Raw genomic sequence first — 12,417 nt, 5'->3', positions numbered from 1 at the left:
GCAGGCATCAGCGAGGAGCCGGGGTTTCCCCTTTGCGTGGGCGGCCGGGAAGACCCAGGTTGGGGGTTCGGGGGGGTGCTGGGAAGCCCCCCAGGCCGGCTGCGACCTTTTAAAACAGCCGCGCCGCTTCCCAGCTGAGTCCTGAAGCCAAACGCCAAAGGCGAACTTCCGCGTTTGGCTTCAGGACTCAGCTGGGAAGCGGCGCGGCTGTTTTAAAAGGTCGCAGCCGGCCTGGGGGGCTTCCCAGCACCCCCCCGAACCCGGGTTGGGGGTTCGGGGGGTGCTGGGAAGCCCCCCAGGCCAGCTGCGACCTTTTAAAACAGCCGCGCCGCTTCCCAGCTGACTCCCGAAGCCAAACGCGGAAGTGGTGTTTTTTTTAATTAATATTTTTTTTAAAATCGCGATATAGCGTTTCGCGAAGATCGAGATCGCGAAACTCGAGGGATCACTGTATATTATTTCTGATATGTAGATTACTGTTTTCTTAATGTCACCAGTATATTTCCTATACCTTATAAAAAGTATGCTGCTCCGTGGAAATTGTACCTACTACAGAAAAACTATATACATTTTTGAAATTAAAAAAAAAATGATTCAGAAAAGTACAAGGTCAATTGCAATGATTACAACAAATATTTTTTGGTAGACCTGTGTAATTGGTGAATGAATGGATGAGAAGAAGCAATGTTTAATCGTTCCTTGGCTTGCCATTTTGTAACTACCAGATGCCCTCAAGATTGTCTTTTCCTTCTATCTAGGTTAGATTTGCTTCTAAGTTCAGAGTAGGGCTATTAGTAGGGGAGAGTTAGGGATCAGTCTAAGTTTTCAGATTAAAAAGTTGAAGAGTTGATCACTTTGAGCCTTAGTTTATATATGGAGATGTTGGCTGAATTGGTGGGGGAGTGAAACTGGGACCTAGTCTGGAATCATTACATAGGTGAAAGAGGATAAGGTCTGAACGTCCCCTTGAATAATGATGAACCTTGTCTAATCTTGCCCAGGTGCAAACTGCCAGGCATTAAGCAATAAAGTACCATAGTTTTGGACTATATGACGCACTAGACTATAAGATGTACCTAGATTTACAGGAGGAAAACAAGAAAAAAAATAGTTTTTGACCTCCGCACTAGCATTCCCCGTAAGCTGCGCGCGCCCCAAAATACCCCCCCGCACACCCCTTTCCAATAACGCGCGCTCCCCATCCCCCTGCCAGCCCGCAGGGGGGGATGCGGGGCCGGGGAGGTGCCGACAGTAGGAGGAAAGGGAGCCGCGGCCGCCCCTGCCTCCCCACGGTGCCTACGACCCTCTCGCGCCCCTGGCCTCTTGGCCCTGCCCCCGCCTGATCCGCCCCCTCTCCTCCTCCCCCGCCTCCTGCCTTGGGGCGCGACTTCTCCCGCGGCGGTGGCGGCTGCGGCTTCTCCTCGGAACGAAAGCGCTCCCAGCCAGGGGGCTGCGAGAGGGTTTTCTCCACGCGCTTCAGGAATGCCTGCCCCGCCCCTCTCGCAGCCCCTTCGTGGGAGCGCTTTTGTCCCGGACTTTCAGCAAGGGGGCTGCAGTAGAGGCAGGGCAGGCGTTCCCGAAGCGCTCGGAGAAAGCGCTCTCGCAGCCTCCTCGCTGACAGAGAGGGAGAGAGAAAGTAAGTGAGAAAGAGAGAGAGAGAGAGAAAGGGGGGAGAGATATAGCAAGAGAGAGAAGGGGAAGAAAGCAAGAGAGATAGAAAGAAAACGAGAAAGTGAGAAAAAGAGAGAGAGAGCAAGAGGGGGAGAGAGAAAGAGAGAGAAATGACTCTTGATTTAAAGCATATGGTAAAAAGCACCCAAATAATAACAGAGAAAAAAACCCCCAGCCATTTGTGTGTGTGTGTGTGTGTGTGTGTGTGTGTGTGTGAACTCGAACCATTTCCAATAGCTCACCTGTTATTGGAAATGGTTCAAGAGTTCACACACACACACAAGGGGGAAGGAGACAGGGATGGAAAAAGAGAAGGCCCTGTCCCACAGTCCTGCCAATCAGCACTGTTTGGCCAACGGGACCCTTCTTTGGAGAAGGCCAACTTTGTAGGCTCTAATCGGCCTCTGGGAAGTGTGAGGCAGAAAAATATCACTCAACCTATTGTTCAAGTTGATGTCCAGTTACAAAAAGGGATGACTTTGGTAACTGGCTTCAAATGACCAAAAAACGTTCTTTAAAAACCCATGAAATATTTATTTATTTATTTATTTATTCATTCATTCATTCATTTATTAGATTTGTATGCCGCCCCTCTCTGTAGACTCGGGGCGAATCCGCGAAAGATGAACCGTGAAATAGCGAGGGATTACTGTATTGTGGTTTATCCTGTAGACTATTTTAGAGGCTTTCAGATGAATTGCATTTGGGTTTTTTGCTGCAGGTGCCACAAAGATCGTCCCTGTGGAAGCAGCGTCTCCCAAAAACGAGCAGTCCGTCAACTCCGAAACCTCCGCCGCAGACCCCTCCCAGCGCAAAGGTTATCAGGAATATGCCATTCAGCAAGCCCCTTACGAGCAGCCAATGAAATCGAGCAGGTAATCTCCATTTACAAAATCTAAGCCTTCTGGGCAGTCCTCTGGGCAGAAACATTCTCTAACTTAAATTGCTGAGAAGGAGCGATCGCGGCATTTTTGGAAAGATGCTTGGGAGGCCTGTGTCGATGCTAAATATATTACAGGTACTATTTAAAAAATTCCAGGACTTTTAACTCATGCTGAGGATGTTTGTAACCATTCAGGGAAAGCTACAGCTTTTTTGGTCGAAGCCGGGTACCAATTACCAGTACCACATGAGAAGGCTGGTATTTACAACATTACTTTGCTGGGGTTTTTTTTCACTATTTAATTAACAGCGTATATAAAATGGTGTGCTTGTCAGGTGACCCAGTTTTAAGTCAAAAAGAGGGCTGTGAAATATTTACTGACCCTCGCATCCTGCACATAAACTGTTTCCACTCCTACCCTCAAAACATTGCTGTAGAGCACCGCACTCCAAGACAACTAGGCACAAGAACAGTTTTCCCCCAAAACACCATCACTCTGCTAAACAAATACCATAATTCACTCAGGACTCTCAAACTATTTACTAAATCTGCCCTACTATTACTAGTAGTTTATTGATTGATTGATTGATTGATTGATTCATTCATTCATTCATTCATTCATTCATTCATTCATTCATTCATTCATTCATTCATTCATTCCATTTTTATGCCGCCCTTCTCCTTAGACTCAGGGCAGCTTGCAACATGTTAGCAATAGCACTTTTTAACAGAGCCAGCATATTGCCCCCACAATCTGGGTCCTCATTTTACCCACCTTGGAAGGATGGAAGGCTGAGTCAACCTTGAGCCGGTGATGAGATTTGAACTACTGACCTACAGATCTACAGTCAGCTTCAGTGGCCTGCAGTACATCACTCTACTTGCTGCGCCACTTCTCATGATTCCTATTACTCATCTCATCCCACTTAGGACTGTATGACTGTAACTTGTTGATTGTATCGTAAAGACTACTATTAATATTGATTGTTTCCTAATTGCGTATTTGACCCCTATAACAATCATTAAGTGTTGTACCCCATGATTCTATACAAATGCATCTTTTCTTTTACGGACACTGAGAGCATCTGCACCAAAGACAAATTCCTTGTGTGCCCAATCACTCTATTCTACTCTACTCTACTCTATTCTACTCTACTCTATTCCATTCCATTCTATTCTATTCTATTCTATGAAGCCATTAGCATGATTGAGGGGAGCCTTATGATGAGGGGGTAGAATGTAGTCTGAAATGCAAGGAAGTAAGGGCAGTAGTAGTTGGAATGTCTTTTAAAGAGGAAGAGGGCTAAGATAATCCTTCCCAGAGATGGGCTGCTGCCGGTTCGTATCGGTTCGGGCGAACAAATAGTTCCGAATAGTTCCTCCTATATCGCCCTGTTTTTGAAGCCACGCACCAACGGTGGATTGCTTCCGGTTCAGCCCGGTTCTTACAACCGATAGCGGTGGCAGTGGGAGGCTCCGCCCACCCGCAATGCTTCTGTGCATGCGCAGAAGTGTCGTGCTCACGGGCGAATTGGTAGTGGCAGGTTTAGAACCCACTGCTGCCGTACACTTGTGCACAGGCACGCGTGCTCACATTTTTGGTGCTGAGTGAACTGGTTGTTATGTTACAGTGATGGTGAACCTTTTTTGGTTTGTGTGCCAAAAGGGTGTGCTAGCAAACGTACATGTGCCCATACCCTTTTCCTCCCCCGCATGTATGCATAATCCCCCACGCTGCCCCTGTGCATGTGCACAATAAACTCCATCCCCACGCATGTGCGCAGGTCTCATTGACGTTTGCGATGGTGAAAAAACAGCCAAACCAGAAGTTCAGAAAAAGAGACTTCCGGTTTGCCCCTTGTGTTGTTTTTCGCACTCCAGAGTTTCAAGGAAGTTTCCTGTTTGGTGAAACCACAGGGATGCTGGAGGCCCTGTTTCCTCCCAGGAGATTCCCAGAGAGGCCCCACGGAGGTTGTTCCCCACCTTTTCTGGACCTGTTTCCTCCCAGGAGATTCCTAGAAAGGCCCCACAGAGGCTTCTCTCCACCTTTTCTGGCCCTGTTTCCTCCCAGGAGATTCCCAGAGAGGCCCCATGGAGGCTGCTCCCTGCCTTTTCTGGCCCTGTTTCCTCCCAGGAGATTCCTAGAGAGGCCCCACAGAGCTTCTCCCCGCCTTTTCCGGCCCTGTTTCCTTCCAGGAGATTCCTAGAGAGGCCCCACGAAGGCTTCTCCCTGCCTTTTCCGACCCTGTTTCCTCCCAGGAGAATCCTAGAGAGGCCCCATGGAGGCTTCTCCCTGCCTTTTCCAGCCCTGTTTCCTCCCAGGAGATTCCTAGAGAGGCCCCACAGAGGCTTCTCCCTGCCTTTTCCAGCCCTGTTTCCTCCCAGGAGATTCCTAGAGAGGCCCCACAGAGGCTTCTCCCTGCCTTTTCCAGAAACAGTTTTGGAAGCTCGGGTCTGTAAGTAGAAAATGGCTCTTGAGAAGAGGCAAAAAAATCTTGAACACCCGGTTCTTATCTAGAAAAGTTGATAGGTAGAGGTGTTCCTAGGTAGAGGTACCACTGTACATGATACTAGCAAAAGAGAAACATTAGGACAGGAGATGAAAGGCGCTCTGGTGCACTTACTGACCTCTTAGGAATTGGGAGAGGTCAACAGTGGATAGGTTAAGGTTTTCAGGTTAGGTGATGCTGGTACAGAGTCAGGTAGTGAGTTCCATGCATTAAGTACTCTGTTACTAAAGTATTTCCTGCAGTCGAGTTTAGAACGGTTTGATCCAATAAGCTCTCGATCGGACGTCCAGCTGAGGATTTAATTAGAATATCCATGTGTATATTCTGTCCTTGAATCTACTCCATATTGCCTGAATACCTCTTTCTGGTTTTAGCCAGTAAGGAGATTTATTGAAGAAAATGTAGCCTTCGGTGCTTCATTGGTGATGGATTATGTTTGAGAAACTTTACTGTAAAAGGCTCTCTGAAATTTCATGTCCATAACTCTAAAGGATTATTAGCATTCTATTTAATATAATTTCTTGCAGCTGCGAGAGCAATCATGGGCTTCCCCAGGTATTCCCATGTTACACCAACACTCCGCAGTCTGCATTGGTTGCCGATCAGTTTCCGGTCACAATTCAAAGTGTTGGTTATGACCTATAAAGCCCTTCATGGCACCGGGCCAGGTTATCTCCGGGACCGCCTTCTGCCGCACGAATCCCAGCGACCAATTAGGTCCCACAGAGTTGGCCTTCTCTGGGTCCCGTCAACTAAACAATGTCGTTTGGCGGGATCCAGGGGAAGAGCCTTCTCTGTGGCGGCCCCGGCCCTCTGGAATCAACTCCCCCCAGAGATTAGAATAGCCCCCACCCTTCTTGCCTTTCGCAAGCTTCTTAAAACCCACCTCTGTCGTCAGGCATGGGGGAATTAAGATATTCTTTTCCCCTAGGCTTCCACAATTTATGTATGGCACGTTCGTATGTATGATTGGTTTTAAAATAAGGGTTTTTAGCTTTACCACCACCACCACCACCCCAAAAAAATCAGTACAGGATGAACAGGATAAAAATAGGTGCAAAACAGGATATTGATTTTTGATTGACTGAACAAAAATGTATAAATATTAGGGTGTCCAGCAAACCTGGACAACAGGGAAATCGGGGAATTATTAGGAAAATTGGCAGTTTGGGAAATATTTGTTTGTTTATTTGTTTGTTTGTTTATTTATTTATTTGTCAAACAATTATAGGGTGATAATTTGTACATATAAAACATTAGATAAGTACTGATAAAAAGAAGACAATAGGACAGGGAGGGTAGGCACAGTGGGGTGCGCTTATGCACGCCCCTTACAGACCTCTTAGAAAGGAGGAGAGATCAATTGTAGATAGTCTAAGGTTAAAGGTTTTGGGGTTAGGAGTAGAAACCACAGAATCAGGTAGTGCATTCCAGGCGTTGATTACTCTGTTGCTGAAGTCGTATTTTTTGCAGTCAGGTTCAGAGCGGTTGACATTTAGTTTAAATCGATTTCGTGCTCGTGTGTGTGAAAAACAATGGAATAAATCAGAGGAAAAAACCAAACTGTATTAAAATGTTTAAAAGTCAGAGAAAAATCATGTAAAAACCTCCCGAATCGCGCTGCTTGGCAGAGTTAAGCAAAAATGAGCATAACTGTGGCAACAACTTGCTTCATCACCTACCAATATTTCTCCATGGCTTAGCTGTTTGGTATGACATCATTTACGACCATGCCTTAACTAGATTGCAAGTTACAGGGAAATGTCAGGGAAATATCATGTAATTTCAAAATGGACATCCTGAAATACGTATGTTATTGACAATTCCGACATTCAAGACTATAGATGTTGTGGTTAGCTCTGGCCCAGCTCCTGCCCCAAGGACTGTGGATGTGGGGGAGACATCCACATGCCGCAGGCCTGTTTTGCCCCCGGTGGAATCTGATGATGAAGGCTCCTCTGACCAAGAAGACATGAGTGACAGGGAGGAGGAGAGTGTGGCAGACAGCTTAGAAGTAGATCAATTATCTAGCTCCTCCTTGGATTCAGAACAAGAGTTAATGATACAGCCACGCATGCGGAGAGCGATGCATAGGCAACAACAACTGAGAGATTATTATCAAAGAAAATGAGGCCACCTGTGGTTGGGTGGGGCTGTGGTCATTAGTGAGGCTGCTATAAATAGCAGCCTATGGGTTTGGCCATTGTAGAGGATTATCTGATCGTTGTGTTTCGTGCCTGTCTTGCTGACTTTGACCTTTGTGTGCTGATTTTTCCCCACTTGGAAACTAAACCAGGGCAAAGTGTGTTTCATTTTGTGAAAGAAGAAGGACTGTGAATTGCCTCACAGCTGCAAGCTAAGTATCACAGAACTGATAAGGGACTTGTACAAATTACCAGTTTGTTTGGAGACCAGTGCTCTTTGTTATACAAAAAGAGGGCTTAGTTTATTTGAATTTTCGGTATAAAGAACATTGTTTTGAATTTTCAAACGTGTGTGTGTCTGAAATTTGTATCTGTGAATTTTCGGGAGGATTCTACCAGAGAGCTCGACAGAACAATAGATAACCTAGATAGACAAGCTAGTTTATCTGAATAGCTCTTATTTGCACGCCTGCTTTTGTGATTGATGATTCTTTTTCTCCTTAGGTTGGGGGCCACCCAGTTGAAGATTTTCACCTGCGAGTATTGCAACAAGGTGTTCAAGTTCAAGCACTCCCTGCAGGCCCACCTGAGGATTCACACCAACGAGAAGCCTTACAAGTGCTCCATCTGCAGCTACGCCAGCGCCATCAAGGCCAACCTGAACGTCCACCTGCGGAAGCACACGGGGGAGAAGTTCTCCTGCGATTACTGCCCCTTCACCTGCCTGAGCAAAGGCCATCTGAAGGTCCACGTGGAGCGAGTCCACAAGAAGATCAAGCAGCACTGCCGCTTCTGCAAGAAGAAATACTCGGACGTCAAGAACCTGATCAAGCACATCAACGAAGCCCACGACCTGCAGGACAAAAAAGTGAAGAACGTCTTCGACCAGCTCCGCTTATTGACTCGCGAAGGCAAGAGGCAGCTCTTGTACGACTGTCAGATCTGCGAACGCAAGTTCAAAAACGAACTGGACCGCGACAGGCATATGCTGGTCCACGGGGACCAGAGGCCCTTCGCTTGCGAGCTCTGCGGCCACGGAGCCACCAAGTACCAAGCTCTGGAGCTCCACGTCCGCAAACACCCCTTTGTCTACATTTGCAGCGAGTGCTCGAAGAAGTTTGTCAGCTCCGTCAGGCTCCGCGCGCATGTCAAAGATGCCCACGGGGAACTGCCCGAGACATCCGTTTTTAATAACTCCATCAACCAGAGCTTTTGCCTGCTGGAACCTGGAGGAGACATCCAGCAGGAAGCCCTCGGCGAGGAATTGTCCCAAACCGCTGCCGAACTGTCCCTTCTAAACTCCAAGGAACTCTGTGTAGCAAAGTCGGTTGGCGTGGGAGAAGGAAACGACGTCGAGGGAAGCCGTGAAAATAACAACCCGGCGGAGAATTTACAAACATCTCCTGTTCTCCTTTTGGATTTTGAAAACCCACCGGCCGCAAACGCACCACCAGATTCAATTTGTGAGCCGCTAACTGAATTGCTATGTCCACATGGTGACTTGGTCAATGCCTCAGATAGCTTTTTACCGAAAAGCACTTCACCAAATTCAGATGGAGAAAACACCTGTTTAGCCAAAGACCAGCTGCCACTTGACACTTCGGTGAACGTCCAGTGTGACGTTGAGCAGCTTTTGGGAGGTGAAAACTCCAGTTTAAACCAGAAATGCCTAGGTCCAGGGAGCATCTCCGATACCCAGGGAGAGAATCAGACCGCTTGTCTGAATCATGAGGTAGCCAACGACTCAACTCTTGAAAAGACGGAGTCCTCTAATTCCCTCCCCCTTCTAGAATCTAACGTAGAATCTCAAGAGAATTCAGAACCTTGTCCCCTGCCTTCAGAGGACCAAACCGGAGCTGCGGCCTTCATGCAGATTTTGGACAGTCTGCAAAAGCAACAAATGAACACAGCCTTGTGTGAGAAGATCAGGAAAGTCTACGGAGACTTGGAATGTGAATATTGCGGTGAGTGGGATGTTGATGGCTTTTTTTTCCATGTAGGGGTAGTGATTTCTGACAGTCTCAAAATGGGTGAACAGTGCAGTCAGGCGGTAGGGAAAGCAAGTAGGATGCTTGGCTGCATAGCTAGAGGTATAACAAGCAGGAAGAGGGAGATTATGATCCCGCTATATAGAATGCTGGTGAGACCCCATTTGGAGTACTGTGTTCAGTTCTGGAGACCTCACCTACAAAAAGATATTGACAAAATTGAACGGGTCCAAAGACGGGCTACAAGAATAGTGGAAGGTCTTAAGCATAAAACGTATCAGGAAAGACTTCATGAACTCCATCTGTATAGTCTGGAGGACAGAAGGAAAAGGGGGGACATGATCAAAACATTTAAATTTGTTAAAGGGTTAAATAAGGTTCAGGAGGGAAGTGTTTTTAATAGGAAAGTGAACACAAGAACAAGGGGACACAATCTGAAGTTAGTTGGGGGAAAGATCAAAAGCAATATGAGAAAATATTATTTTACTGAAAGAGTAGTAGATCCTTGGAACAAACTTCCAGAAGACGTGGTAGATAAATCCACAGTAACTGAATTTAAACTTGCCTGGGATAAACATATATCCATCCTAAGATAAAATACAGAAAACAGTATAAGGGCAGACTAGATGGATCATGAGGTCTTTTTCTGCCGTCAGTCTTCTATGTTTCTATGTAGGATGTTTGTTTCCATAGCAATCACCAGAACAATAGGATTGAGGGTGGGTTTCTTAAGGCCACCCAAGGAAGGAGGGTTGCTATCCTCCTGGAATTAATTATTTGGCAGCTCTCTTGAAAAGAAGCAGAGTTTAGGATTTGACACCTTTAATGAAATTATCTGCCCTGGGAGAGGAAGCTCAGAGAGGGACCCGGGATTTAAAACCCTTGGGGATGTTCCTAGTCCTGTCTTTTTTTTTTTTTTTTTAAATATTTTTATTGTTTTTCAAAAGGACATACAAAGACATACAACATTAAACATTTAAGGAGCTGCCATTGCTCCGCTTGTCGTAGAAGTCTAACTAATACAGAAATATAAAAAACACTAATTATTATCAGATCAATGCAGAAATGCCACACGTGCAAATTACATTCTTATTGAATTTAACTCTATATTTTTGATATTAAACTTATTAATTAAATTTCTTTATATTTTAAAGTATTGTATACTTATACAAAGATAAAGGAAAGAACAATATATTATTAATACAGAAAAAAGAAAAAGATATACACTTCTAAATTATCCTAGTCCTGTCTTAATTAAAAAGTGACGATGTGGAATCTGGAACAAGGGTCAAAAAACATGAGCAGGGCACATGAGATAGGTAAAGCAGCAGATGACCTGGTTAGACAAAATAATAATAATAATAATAATAATAATAATAATAATAATAATAATAATAATAATTTATTGGATTTGTATGCCGCCCCTCTCTGTAGACTTAGGGAAAAGCATGGTTGAATGAAGTAAGGGGTCCTTGATAATCTTGGAATAGAGGAATAGAGGCAGTACTTACTCGTAGCCCCCTCCCAGTCTTCGGAGAGGGGCAGCATACAAATCTAATAAATAATAATAAATAAAAAGTAGCAGCTCAGACACATCTGTTGGGCCCAGTGCTATCTTAAGGAATTCTGGGAGTTGAAGTAAGAACACAAGAACCTAAGAAGAGCCATGCTGAATCGGGCCAAAGCCCATCGAGTCCCGCATTCTATGTCACTCAGTGGCCCACCAACTTTACGTGGGGATCTTGAGCAGAAATAGAAGGCAAATCCTCCCTTTCCCTTGACCCCCCCAACAAATGGTACCCAAGGGAATCCTGCCTGCGTCAACCTCCATAGAGGCGGCACTTGGACATCTGTTTCAATAACCACTGATACACTTGGCATCTATGAATCTGTCTAATCCTGCCTTGAAGCTATCCAGGCCGACAGCTGTCATGACCTCTTCTGGAAGGGAATTCCATAAACCAATGACCCTCTGGGTGAAGAAATATTTCCCTTTATTTGTCCTCACTTTCTTACCTATGAGCTTTAGGGAGTTCCCCCTCGTATGATATTGTATGATACAGAAGATAATTTTTCTCTATCCCCCTTTTCTATCCCATGCATAATTTTATACACTTCGATCAAGTCACCCGTTAAATGCCATCTTTCAAGGCTGAAGAGACCAAGGCGTTGCAACCTGGTTTCATAAGGGAGGGGCTCCATTTCCTTGATCATTCTTGTTGCCCTTTTTTGCACCTTTCCCAGTTCCATTATATCCTTCTTGAGGTGCCGTCTTTCAAGGTTGAGACCTGTACTTTCATATTTCCTATCATCTCAGTTTCTTCAATATAAACCCATGTTTTCTGGGATCTTTGGTGCTTTCTGAGTTGGTCATTTACTTGAGGTCTGCAGGGGGGAAAAAGAACCAAGCTGAGAGAGCACCAAGGACCACACAATTCAACCATGAGCTTATAAAGAGCCTCGGTGGTGCAGTGGTTAGAGTGCAGTACTGTAAGCTACTTCTGCTGATCACTGGCTGCCAGCAGTTTGGCAGATCGAATCTCAGTAGGCTCAAGGTTGACTCAGCCTTCCCTCCTACCAAGATCGGTAAAATAAGGACCCAGATTGTTGGGGGCAATATGCTTACTCTCTGTAAACCTAGGCAGAAAAAACCCTGGACACACATACAACCTGGGAGAAACCCCTCTTAGCAGTAGCGACTGCGAAAGAGACCTCGGAGTCTTGGTGGACAATCAACTAAACATGAGCCAACAATGTGCAGCAGCAGCTAAAAAAGCCAACACAATCCTAAGCTGCATCAAGAGGGGAATACACTCCAAGACCAGGGAAGTCTTAATACCACTCTACTACGCCCTGGTCCGACCACACCTGGAGTACTGTATTCAGTTCTGGTCACCACACTTCAAAAGAGACATTGAAACTCTGGAGAAGGTGCAGAAAAGAGCAACCAAGATGATTAAGGGATTGGAAACCAAGACTTACGAAGAGAGACTGAGGGAACTGGGCATGGATAGCCTAGAGAAAAGGAGGGCCAGAGCGGACATGATAGCAGTCTACAAGTATACGAGGGGATGTCACAGAGAGGAGGGGATCACTTTATTCTTCAGGGCACCAGAGGGCCGGACGAGGAACAACGGCTGGAAGCTGACCAAGGAGAGATTCAACATGGAGATAAGGAGGAACTTCCTGACGGTCAAAGCGATCAACCAATGGAACAACCT

The 12,417-nt window shown here is 45.7% G+C and overlaps 1 protein-coding gene across 1 annotated transcript in view; it reads left to right on the top strand.

The window, feature by feature from the left end:
• Nucleotides 1-12,417, top strand: part of ZFAT (zinc finger and AT-hook domain containing) — a 168,644-nt gene that overhangs the window by 52,578 nt on the left and 103,649 nt on the right. The window contains exons 5-6 of the mRNA XM_070748331.1: nucleotides 2,393-2,546; nucleotides 7,713-9,172. Of these exons, the coding sequence (XP_070604432.1) occupies nucleotides 2,393-2,546; nucleotides 7,713-9,172 (1,614 nt within the window). The remainder of the gene's footprint in view (nucleotides 1-2,392; nucleotides 2,547-7,712; nucleotides 9,173-12,417) is intronic.

This window comes from Erythrolamprus reginae, chromosome 3, assembly GCF_031021105.1.
Source record: "Erythrolamprus reginae isolate rEryReg1 chromosome 3, rEryReg1.hap1, whole genome shotgun sequence".
Classification (NCBI taxonomy): domain Eukaryota; kingdom Metazoa; phylum Chordata; class Lepidosauria; order Squamata; family Dipsadidae; genus Erythrolamprus; species Erythrolamprus reginae.
The sequence above is the reverse complement of the archived record's forward strand: the minus strand, read 5'-3'. Positions and strand labels throughout refer to the sequence as shown.